At 39.1% G+C, this 13842-nt stretch overlaps 1 protein-coding gene across 1 annotated transcript in view; it reads right to left on the bottom strand.

Moving 5' to 3' along the window:
- Window positions 1-13364, bottom strand: part of LOC148431376 (uncharacterized) — a gene marked incomplete at its 5' end in the record, with an annotated part of 63320 nt that extends 49956 nt beyond the window's left edge. The window contains 4 exons of the mRNA XM_088466043.1: window positions 829-970; window positions 8867-8944; window positions 9030-9113; window positions 13265-13364. Of these exons, the coding sequence (XP_088322169.1) occupies window positions 829-970; window positions 8867-8944; window positions 9030-9113; window positions 13265-13364 (404 nt within the window). The remainder of the gene's footprint in view (window positions 1-828; window positions 971-8866; window positions 8945-9029; window positions 9114-13264) is intronic.
- Between the last annotated feature and the right edge of the window lie 478 nt (window positions 13365-13842).

The following is a 13842-nucleotide window of genomic DNA, read 5'->3' on the forward strand; positions in this document are numbered from 1 at the left end:
TCACCATAGGAATTGCATTGCTGAAGCCTTATCACAATTCTGGTCATAGTGTAGAGTACGGGGGCAGGCGCTCCCCATGTACTGCAGAGGTGACAGCTTTCTCTGCACTTAGTTATACAGAAATAATTCTGCACAATTATAGAAAAAAACCTGGATATCGCCAACCTACTGTATTCCAGCTCAATTAGACTCATATATGTGATGTGGAGCATTTACACCCAAATTGCATCTAACTCTACATTGAGCCGTCCTGCGCATATACTGTAGGTCATTATTAGGATTAACTGAGCAATGTGCACCGGTTCTTCCCATAACTTTGGCACATAATAAATAGATAATCACAATGGATTACATTTTGGATGCGGTACATCCCACCACTTATCAGGTGCATTGCAATGTTAATGACACCGGTATGCACTTAGAATGATGAGTAAACTAAGATTGCAGAGGACAGATCTTCCAAAAAGAGCTGTCCTTCTGCACATGCGATGGATCCCTCTCAGGGATCATTACAAAGGGAAACCCATAAGCTTCTAATAGGCATTGCCGTCTATAGCTGGTGTTACCTAACGGGTCCATGCTTAGGAAAGTATCGCATTTCGCAGCTTGGTACATATGGGAAATTGCTTTTAGTACATCCCGTCCTTTATGAGAAATAGGCCTGGGTCAGTGGTCCCAGAAGTTCCCGTACTGTTCTTGTCAGATATCTGTGGGAAGTCCCTGCACTGTTCTTGTCTGATATCTGTGGGAAGGAGCTGTACTGTTCTTGTCTGATATCTGTGGGAAGGAGCTGTACTGTTTGAGACTTTCGGTGAGATATAACTATACCTGTGAATTCCCTGGCCAGAGGTAGATTGAGATCCGTCACCAACACATTGTTCCCAGGACTTATAAGTCCATGTTTTCCCATCAGATCTCCCACTCTACAGTGTTGAGGGCTCTGAGAAGTGCACCATGACCAGTTTCCAACCTAGAGAGAGGAGACAGGAAAAAGACCAGAGGTGAGAGCGTGGAGGTCTGGACGGGGCTGGATGTGAGCTCAGAGACTAACCAGATACAATTTGCTGCTATGTAATGTGTGTCCCCTCCATAAGTAGCAAGGGGCCACATATCAGGCACATGAAATCTATCATGCTGACCTGGTCTGGGTTTGAAAGATAAAACAGAGCAATACTGTGGCATTCACCAGTCACCTGATCTCTCTGACTACTGTGCTTGTACATAAAGATACAGATGGAGCATGGTGCTTGTGAATGAGTAACACACCTGCCATACGGCATATCAGTGATGGTGTACTCCTGTAATATTATATAAAGTCCAGCCTGGGAGAGCACAAAACCCATCTGTGTATTTAATGATATGGTTTTTTTTACATTTTCTCTTAATGTACCAAATGAACTTATATATTTAAATAAAAACCAAACATATAGATCCTCTAGACCAACAAAATGTGTGTGAGCTCTAATAACTGTACACCAATAACAGTGTAATACTGTACAATGTGTGAATGATAGACATGCATGATATACAGTAATGGTGTGATACTGTACAATATGTGTGAATGATAATACAGTAACAATGTAATACTGTACAATATGTGTGAATGACAGACATGTATGATATACAATAACAGTGTGATACTGTACAATATGTGTGAATGACAGGCATGCATTATATACAGTAACATTGTGATACTGTACAATATGTCTGAATGATAGATATGCATGATATACAGTAACAGTGTGATACTGTACATTGTGTGAATGATAGACATGCATGATATACAGTAACAATGCAATACTGTACAATATGTGTGAATGATAGACATGTATGATATACAATAACAGCGTGATACTGTACAATATGTGTGAATGACAGGCATGCATTATATACAGTAACATTGTGATACTGTACAATGTGTGAATGATGGACATGCGTGATATACAGTAACAGTGTTATATTGTACAATATGTGTGAATGACAGACATGCATGATATACAATAACAGTATGATACTGTACAATGTGTGAATGATAATACAGTAACAATATAATACTGTACAATGTGTGAATGATTGATATGAATGATATACAGTACCAGTGTGATACTGTACAATATGTATGAATGACAGACATGTATGATATATAAAACAGTGTGATACTGTACAATATGTGTGAATGACAGGCATGCATTATATACAGTAACAGTGTGATACTGTACAATATGTCTGAATGATAGATATGCATGATATACAGTAACATTTTGATACTGTACATTATGTGTGAATGATGGACATGCAGGACATACAGTAACAGTGTAATATTGTACAATATGTGTGAATGACAGACATGCATGATCTACAGTAACAGTGTGATACTGTACAATATGTGTGAATGATGGACATGCATGGTATACAGTAACAGTGTGATACTGTATAATATGGTGAATAATAGACATGCATGATATGCAATAACAGTGTGATACTGTACAATATGTGTGAATGATAGACATGTATGATATTCAATACAATGTGATACTGTAAATTATGTGTGAATGATAGACATGCATTATCTTCAATAACAGTGTGATACTGTACAATGTGTGAATGATAGACATGCATGATATACAGTAACAATGCAATACTGTACAATATGTGTGAATGATAGACATGTATGATATACAATAACAGCGTGATACTGTAAAATATGTGTGAATGACAGGCATGCATTATATACAGTAACATTGTGATACTGTACAATGTGTGAATGACAGGCATGCATTATATACAGTAACATTGTGATACTGTACAATGTGTGAATGATAGACATGCATGATATACAGTAATGGTGTGATACTGTACAATGTGTGAATGATGGACATGCATGATGTACAGTAACAGTGTTATATTGTACAATATGTGTGAATGACAGACATGCATGATATACAGTAACAGCGTGATACTGTACAATGTGTGAATGACAGACATGCATGATATACAATAACAGTATGATACTGTACAATGTGTGAATGATAATACAGTAACAATATAATACTGTACAATGTGTGAATGATTGATATGAATGATATACAGTACCAGTGTGATACTGTACAATATGTATGAATGACAGACATGTATGATATATAAAACAGTGTGATACTGTACAATATGTGTGAATGACAGGCATGCATTATATACAGTAACAATGTGATACTGTACAATATGTCTGAATGATAGATATGCATGATATACAGTAACATTGTGATTCTGTACATTATGTGTGAATGATAGGCATGCATTATATACAGTAACAGTGTGATACTGTACAATATGTCTGAATGATAGATATGCATGATATACAGTAACATTTTGATACTGTACATTATGTGTGAATGATGGACATGCAGGACATACAGTAACAGTGTAATATTGTACAATATGTGTGAATGACCGACATGCATGATCTACAGTAACAGTGTGATACTGTATAATATGGTGAATAATAGACATGCATGATATACAATAACAGTGTGATACTGTACAATATGTGTGAATGATAGACATGTATGATATTCAATTTCAATACAATGTGATACTGTAAATTATGTGTGAATGATAGACATGCATGGTATACAGAAACAGTGTGATTGTGTACAAAATGTGTGAATGATAGACATGCATTATCTTCAATAACAGTGTGATACTGTACATTATATGTGAATGATAGACATGCATGATTTACAGTAAGTGTTATACTGTACAATATGTGTGAATGATAAAAATGCATGATATACAGTAACAGTGTGATACTGTACAATGTGTGAATGATAGACATGCATGATATACAGTAATGGTGTGATACTGTACAATATGTGTGAATGATAATACAGTAACAGTATAATACTGTACAATGTGTGAATGATAGACATGCATGATATACAGTAACAGTGTGATATTGAACAATGTGTGAATGATAGACATGCATGATATACAGTATCAGTGTGATACTGTACAATATGTGTGAATGATAATACAGTAACAGTGTGATACTCTACAATGTGTGAATGATAGACATGAATGATATACAGTAACAGTGTGATACTGTACAATGTGAATGATACATATGCATGATATACAGTAACAGTGTGATACTGTACAATGTGTGAATGATAGACATGCATCATATACAGTAACAATGTGATACTGTACAATATGTGTGAATGACAGACATGTATGATATACAATAACAGTGTGATACTGTACAATATGTGTGAATGACAGGCATGCATTATATACAGTAACAGTGTGATACTGTACAATATGTCTGAATGATATATATGCATGATATAAAGTAACAATGTGATACTGTACAATGTGTGAATGATAGACATGCATGATATACAGTAACAGTGTGATACTGTACAATGTGTGAATGATAGACATGCATGATATACAGTAATGGTGTTATACTGTACAATGTGTGAATGATGGACATACATGATATACAGTAACAGTGTTATATTGTACAATATGTGTGAATGACAGACATGCATGATATACAATAACAGTATGATACTGTACAATGTGTGAATGATAATACAGTAACAATATAATACTGTACAATGTGTGAATGATAGACATGAATGATATACAGTAGCAGTGTGATACTGTACAATATGTGTGAATGATAGGCATGCATTATATACAGTAACAGTGTGATACTGTACAATATGTCTGAATGATAGATATGCATGATATACAGTAACATTGTGATTCTGTACATTATGTGTGAATGACAGGCATGCATTATATACAGTAACAGTGTGATACTGTACAATATGTCTGAATGATAGATATGCATGATATACAGTAACATTGTGATTATGTACATTATGTGTGAATGACAGGCATGCATTATATACAGTAACAGTGTGATACTGTACAATATGTCTGAATGATAGATATGCATGATATACAGTAACATTGTGATACTGTACACTATGTGTGAATGATGGACATGCATGATATACAATAACAGTCTGATACTGTACAATATGTGTGAATGATAAACATGCATGATATACAGGAACAGTGTGATACTGTACAATATGTGTGAATGATAGACATACTGTATAATATGGGTGAATGATAGGCATGTATGATATCCAATAACAGTATGATACTATACATTATGAGCCATATTCAATTAGAGGCGAAGTTTTCACCTGTCCGACTGTTCGCTTCATTCGCCTGTTTCAGAGGCGAATTTATTCCGTGCCCGTCCCCACTTTTCGCCTAATTCAATTGCAAAACAGGCGAATACGGAACAGGTGAAAAGTATTGAAAGAATTGGGGAAATCAGTCTGTACCCCAGAAAAAGATGCACTAACATAGGGAATCAGTATAGATGTGTACTAATAGCCCTAATAAAGCTATTTTGTGTACTTAAGTTGTGTAAATTGCTTGCTATTAGCGTTTTTGTAAAAGTGGTGAAGAATAGCATAAAGCTGTAGTTTTTGGTGAAAATAAGAATTCCTGTCAAATTTGGGGTGCTTGAAAATAAGTGCAAGCATGTTTTTATGTCTCTAAAGTGAACTTTTAAAAAACGTGAAAAATCCACCTGCTGCATGCACCTGCAATCCCAAAAACACCTGACCCATACTAGTGGACCCCCAAGAAGTCTTTTTCGCTACTTTTAATGTTTATCCCCCCACTTTTTAAATTTACACTCCAAAAATGATATGTCTTTTTTGGGGTGTTCTTAGGTTTTAGTTTCTGTTTTTTTGGCGTATTTGTCCTTTGGGGGGCTGTCCCAAGGGGTCTGAGTTGTTTCCCCACGGTTGCACCCCAAAATAAAGATTTTGCATTTGTTTTCACCAGCTATTGATTGGAGAATCATTTTTGGAGAATTGTTTCCACTTAGGCGAAATTGTCCTGGAATTGAATTTGGGGAATTTTTTTTTAGGCGATGTGTTCACAAAAAAACAGGTGAATATGGCTTTTCACCTCTAATTGAATTCCCCTCTATATGTGAATGATAGACATGCATGATATACAGTAACAGTGTTAGATTGTACAATATGTGTGAATGATACCTCTTTTCCACCAAAACCTAGGTCCGACCTGGGTTTTTGGACATGGTTCCAACCCTGGTCAAAGCCAGGTCAGACCCATTTACACTGCACCTTCGATCTGGGTTACTCCCAGGTCAGCCCTGTTCACGCTGAACTCAGGTCTGCCCTGCTAAACCTGTGAGGTCATAAAAACTGGGAGGTGAATGCCCCACAACCACCAATCAGCTCATTTTAGGCATGACCCAGGTCAGATAACCCGTGTTGCACTGTTTACACTGCACCATTACCCGGGTCCATCCTGGGTCCAACCCTGGTAGCTACCTGCTTTGGATTGCTGGATCAGTTGACTTGGGTTATATTTCAGGGACCCTTTTACACTGAGCTGCGACCCGGGTAGACCCAGCAAAAACCCAGGTTTTTGCTCTGGTGTAAAAGGGGTATGACAGACATGCATGATATACAGTAACAGTGTGATACTGTACATTATGTGTGTATGACACACATGCATGGTATACAGTAACAGTGTTATATTGTACAATGTGTGTATGATAGACATGCATGATATACAGTAACAGTGTGATACTGTACAATATGTGTGAATGATTTACTGTACAGTGGTCTATTCATTATTATAATAGGAAATGTGGCATTACTTTTAAAGGACCTGATTCAGAGTCACCACCAAATCCAATCCATGGTGTTGCGTAAATTCTTTTCCTAATGCTATTGCGTGTGCGTGAAAATCCTTAAAGACGTATATATGGCGCAGATGTTACACAGAGGGTTTGTACAAAGCTGTTGTTGTGATTGAGATGCACATTATCAAAAATGTGTTTGAAAAGTGCTGGAGCTCCTGGGTGATGACTGATGGGCGTGACGCTGTAGTGTTTATGTACACACGGCCTCATTCAGAGACGGATGCAATGGCGATTTTTACGCAGTTTGATAAATTGTTTTCCATTGCGCATGCATATGAGAACCCATTGAAAAAGTGAGTGACATGTAGTCAGCATTTGGGGAAGTATCGGGGGGTGGTCGGAAAACCGCAGGCATGTCTGACCAATTAAACTTCGTTACATGGGCGTGCGTAAATTCACCATTGTTATATCATACGCAGCGTGAGATCTCTCTGCGTGCCAGGAGAGCTGGCGAGTCTGCCGGCTGATGGCCGTTTGATATGATTTGATATTACCGATGATTACACAGGTAAGGAGCAGAATACGCAGATGAGAAGGCAGCAGTGGGCGTCCTCATGCCCGGTTAGGTTTTGGAACATATTTTCGCAGCTGGTTCAAATATTAATGGTGCAACCAATGGTGGCATCTAAGGACGCAAAAGGCGGTATTACCGATTTCCGGAGCTGACACATATATAAATAATAAACGCCCTATGTACCATATAAATTGAAATTAAATTTCAACACAAATGCAACTTAAATTCAATTAGATGCAAATATATTTTCTTCGGAGAAGCACAAATGGAGTACTCTCACCTGGAGGGGATATCACACAACAGCCAATCAGACGTGGTTAAATAAAGCTGCCAATCATCATCTCATCATCATCATCATCATCATCATCAGCCCTACAGCATTTGTGATAGGTGTATTTGTATCTGACAGGTCTACTTGTATCACTGTTATGCTAATACGCCCTTACTGTACTCACTGTACGCGCACCAGACCCATTCCTCCCCTCTCCCGCATTACAGTTGTAAAGACTTATAAGAGTAAGATGCATAAATATCTGCACACGGGCATACTGTATGTGGGGGGATGGGGGGCTTTATGCTTGTTTGATGTACAGAAAAGTAGAGATGTGTGGGTCGGTTTTATTGAAATATGAATACACCCGAACTTAGGGGTTCTGAGTCAAATTTAGTCCCAGTTTGGAATCACTTTGGGGTTCGAAGCCCTGGTTCAGTTCTGTGGTCAGCTCGGGGCTCTGATTAGAGAAGCGAACTTGGGTTTTGGATTGCAAACAGGTCCACATTACTTCATTTTAGATGTTTTATGGATTTTTTTTTTTCTCATTTTTTTTCCTCAATATTTCTAAATTTTTAAGGAATCCAAAATTGAACCTAAACCAAATCCAAACCAAAACACTTGAGGGTGGTTTTGCCAAAGCCAAAACGTGATGACGAATTAGAACCAAAACACGCATCCGCGCACATCTCTACAAAAAAGTGTAATATATGCAAAAAGAACCTTCACAAGTCTCTGATTAAATATGGGCCCCACGATCTGTTCTCTACGTATTAGCTCCTGCTGCCGTAATGGATGAGTTATTCTAGCTATATACAGTATAAAGAGCCTCCATAAAAGACAAGAAGCACAAATGGGATGTTGTTTGTGCCTCAGATCTGCTCTCCGGAGGCTGTTATCTATGTATTGTGATCTCTTGTGGGAATCTTCTGTGAGCTGTGACGTCTGTTCCTATTGTTCCTAGGTGGTTATTCTGCAATCTCCTTATCTCCAACTATATTCCCAACTCCAGTTTAATGACAAACTACATAATGACACTAACTAAACATCCATCTAACCATCTCTCCCCCTTCTCCTGGGCTGCCCCAATTTCTTTATTCTCTTCAGAATACCGTATTTGTGAGTCATCTACTAATAGCGGAGGGCAAAGAAGAGGAACGGACACTTATCACTAATTCTTCAGCAGTGATTGTCACTTCTACAAATAACATTCATCATGAGATGACAGAATATAATCTATCAATCAGTAGTCATTATTAGTGATAGTGATTCCAGTGTACATTAATGTTACAGTGCTAGCTGATAGCCTCACCTGATTGGGTAACTCATATGGATTGTAAATCTCTCCATCTTTGTCCTCTGTACGGATGGACCACTCGAGGCTCGTGACCTGTAGGGACAAAAAAACTAGACATATGATGCTGTTCAGTTCCAGAATCTGGACATGACCATTGGGCAGGGTTTGTATGCTGTACCTTTTCTGGAACAGAGGCAAGTGCCTGTAGATCCACCACAACTGTGGTATCACTAGATCCTCCATCTGGGTAAACTATCTGGCTCTATTATCAAAGAACACAAACACTTTTACTTGCTTTACTTTTCTTATAACAAGAATTTCATACAACACGTGTCTACCCAAGCTGCTTCTTTATTTACCAATCAACGTAAGATAATTTTATTGATTTCGTAAAATTATGTCTTACATAATCATCTCCACCACACTCATATTCTCATACTCTTATTTTATTCATCCTCAAAGTCATTTATCCTTAACTCTACTATCAGCTAGATCTGTTATACACCTCACCTTCTCCTCCATTCTCATACCCACAATCCTCATCTTCACCTATATCTTATATTCCTAACTAATCATTCACCTACACCTGCATCCTCATACCCACCATCCTCATCCTCACCTAGATCTTATACTCCTAACTAATCATTAACCTTCTCCTCCATCCTCATACCCACCATCCTCACCTAGATCTTATACTGCTAACTAATCACTTTCTCCTTGATCCTCATACCTACCATCCTCATCCTCACCTAAATCTTACACTCCTAACTAAAAATTCATCTACATCTTCATCCTCATATCTCGTCATCCTCATCCAGATCTTATACACCTCACTAATCATTTACCTATACCTTTATCCTCATATCTCCCCATCCTCTTCCTCACCCAGATCTTATACACCTAACTAATCATTTACCTATACCTTTATCCTCATTTCTCCCCATCCTCATCCAGATCGTATACACCTCACTAATCATTCACCTACACATTCATCCTCATATCTCCCCATCCTCATCCTCACCCAGATCTTATACACCTCACTAATCATTTACCTACAACTTCATCCTCATATCTCCCCATCCTCATCCTCACCCAGATCTTATACACCTCACTAATCATTTACCTATACCTTTATCCTCATATCCCCCCATCCTCATCCTCACCCAGATCTTATACACCTCACTAATCATTCATCTACACCTTCATCCTCATATCTCCCCATCCTCACCCAGATCTTATACACCTCACTAATCATTCACCTACACCTTCATCCTCATATCTCCCCATCCTCATCCTCACCCAGATCTTATACACCTCACTAATCATTCACCTACACCTTCATCCTCATATCCCCCCATCCTTATCCTCACACAGATCTTATACACCTCACTAATAATTCACCTACACCTTCATCCTCATATCTCCCCATCCTCATCCTCACCCAGATCTTATACACGTCAATAATCATTTACCTACATCTTCATCCTCATATTTCCTCATCCTCACCCAGATCTTATACACCTCACTAATCATTTACCTACACCTTCATCCTCATATCTCCTCATCCTCACCAATATCTTATACACCTCACTAATCATTCACCTACACCTTCATCCTAATATCTCCCCATCATCATCCTCACCCAGATCTTATACACCTAACTAATCATGCACCTACACCTTCATCTTCATATCTCCCCATCCTCATCCTCACCCAGATCTTATACACCTCACTAATCATTCACCTTCACCTTCATCTTCATATCTCCCCATCCTCATCCTCACCTAGATCTTATACACCTCACTAATCATTCATCTACACCTTCCTCCTCATATCTCCCCATCCTTATCCTCACCTAGATCTTATACACCTCACTAATCATTCACCTACACCTTCATCCTCATACCCTCTACGCTCACCTATATCTTATACACCTCACTAATCATTCATCTACATCTTCATCCTCATACCCTCTACCCTCACCTAGATCTTATACACCTCACTAATCATTCATCTACCGTACATCTTCAACCTCATATCTCCCCATCCTCATCCTCACCTAGGTCTTATATAACTCAATAATAATTTACCTACCCTTCTTCCTCATAACTTTGCATCTTCATCCTAACCTAGATCTTTCTTTATACCTTAATGATTGTTCACCTACTCTTCCATTTTCATAATTTTTTATCCTCACCTAGATTTTTCTATACACATTAGTAATAATTCATTTATCTAGTCTTCTTTGTAACTCTTCAGTCTCATCCTCAAATAAGTCTTCTAATATACCTCACTAATTAGTAATATAAAAGTTTTTCTGCTATGTAGTTTTATGGTGAGCACCTCCTGCAGGTACTTAACAAATATTTAAAGTAGGGGTGTGCACCGGCCACTTTTCGTGTTTTGTGTTTTGGTTTTGGATCTGGATCTTTCTTCGTGTTTTGGATCTGGATTGGTTTTGCCAAAACCACCCTTCCGTGTTTTGGGTTCTGGGTTTTGTGTTTTGGATCTGTATTTTTTTAAAAAAAAGCATAAAAACAGCTAAAATCACAGAATTTGTGAGTTTTTCTGCTCCTATGCTATTATTAACCTCAATAACCTTAATTTTCACTCATTTCCAGTCTATTCTGAACACCTCACACCTCACAATAGTGTTTTTATGTCCAAAAGGTTGCACCGAGGTAGCAATTTTTTTATTGTTTGTGGAGTGCACTTTGAGGGTTATACCACCCTTTAACAGACAGATGCACGCTTGTCGCTGCTGCTTTAAGGATGCAGGTGCGGCTACAGCCCACACATTTCCCAAAGACAGAAAAAAAAGAATAATTTTTTTATTGTTTGTGGAGCACACTTTGAGGGTTACACCACCCTTTAACAGACAGACGCACGCTTGTCGCTGCTGCTTTAAGGATGCAGGTGCGGCTACAGCCCACACATTTCACAAAGACAGAAAAAAAAGAAGAATTTTTTTATTGTTTGTGGAGCGCACTTTGAGGGTTACACCACCCTTTAACAGACAAACGCACGCTTGTCGCTGCTGCTTTGAGGATGCAGGTGGAATTTAGACGGGATTTGGAACCGGGGACACACTACCTCCATCAATTGTCTAAATCCCACTGCACTAATGGCGGATACCGGACGCACGTCTAACACCAACATAGCAGTCAAGGCCTCAGTTATACGTTTTGATTCAGGATGACTGCTGTCGTACTTCATCCTCCTCGCTAGGGACTGTTGGAGGGTCAATTGTTTAGTAAAAGTAGTGGTGTTCCTACTTCCTCTCTGGGATGATGAACAACTCCCAGCAGCAGCAACAGCACTAGGAGGAAGTGGTTCTTGATCTTTCCCTATTTTATGTTTATCGGAGAAAGTTTGGTCCTCCATTTATGTTATATTGATATATACGTGCGGCTAAGGCGCACACAAACACAGAAAATATTTTTTTATTTTTGCTGGAGAGTAGTGCACTTTGTGGGTTACACCACCCTTTAAGAAATGAGCCAGCCGGCCCTTTATTTATGGGACACAGGCGCACGCTTGGCACTACTTTGTTGATGCACGTGCGGCTACTGCGCACACAATTCACAAACACCAAACAAAATAAAATAATATATTTTTTTGAGTGCCCTTTTGGGGGTTACAGCACCCTTTAACGGACAAGCCAGCCGGCCTTTTACTTATGGGACACAGGCGCACGCTTGGCGCTGCTCCTTTGTTGATGCACGTGCAGCTACTGCGCACACAATTCACAAACACACACAAAATATTTTTTTTTTTAGCATTTGGGGGGAGCACCCCTGATGGACAGAGCACCCCCTGGACAACACTACAGCACCCCTTTAGGACTGGGACACTGCACAGGACTTTGGAATGGACACAGCCCCTATGGACAACTGACTGCAGAACACAGTCCAGCCAGCCCCTATGGACTTTGAAGTAGTGGACACAGCCCCTATGGAAAACAGCAGCACAGCACAGCACAGCACTACACTACACTACACTACACCTTATATAGGATCCAAAACCCGCGAGACCCGGAAGGCAGGATGATGACGTTTTGCCTCAATTTCAGATCCGAGTCAGGCGGGAACAGTCGAACCTGACTCGGATCGGCCTCGGATCGGGGGGGCTCGGGGGGGTTCGGATTTCAGAAATCCGAACCCGCTCACCCCTAGTTTAAAGCATTGATCATTTCTACATTTAGAAGTCAGGTAATGGCAAGGGGTTGCCTCCACTTTTACACTGCCTGTATCAGCATGTAAACTGGTTCGGTTATCATTCATTGTATGAGATAAGAGAGTAATTTACTGTTTTGTTAATTAGACACCTTCTTCTGCAAGCCTATTATAGGACCTCACATACAGTATCATATATTAGGACATCATTTCTCAGTCCACCAAATGATCTTCTTACCAGAGAGATTCTTCCTCTTATCTTGCCAGAAAATTCAGCTGCGGCTTGGACCCACGCGCCGTCTAATGGCAAATGTGGCAGGAAGCTGGCACATTGCATTCTGGGAGATAAATGGCACAAAATGGAATGACTAGAGAACAACCAGAGAAAACACACATTGTATTTACACCATTACTATCACTAGCAAACACAGGATTTCCATAGGTGGGTTTCCAAATGCTTGATTTTAGAGTGAGTGTGACCAGTCTATGAAGAGGACATAATTAGCAGTTATCCAGCTTTAATATGTGTCATAAAAAGTATATTGTGTGTCATAATTCCAGCATATACAGGACCAGAGATCACAGTAACCCATTATATGTGTCATACATAGTGTATTGTGTCATAATTCCAGCATATACAGGACCAGCGATCACAGTAACCCATTATATGTGTCATACATAGTGTATTGTGTGTCATAATTCCAGCATATACAGGACCAGTGATCACAGTAACCCATTATATGTGTCATACATAGTGTATTGTGTGTCATAATTCCAGCATATACAGGACCAGCGATCACAGTAACCCATTATCTG

Source organism: Taudactylus pleione, unplaced genomic scaffold (assembly GCF_031769625.1).
Source record: "Taudactylus pleione unplaced genomic scaffold, aTauple2 ptg002354l, whole genome shotgun sequence".
Lineage (NCBI taxonomy): Eukaryota > Metazoa > Chordata > Amphibia > Anura > Myobatrachidae > Taudactylus > Taudactylus pleione.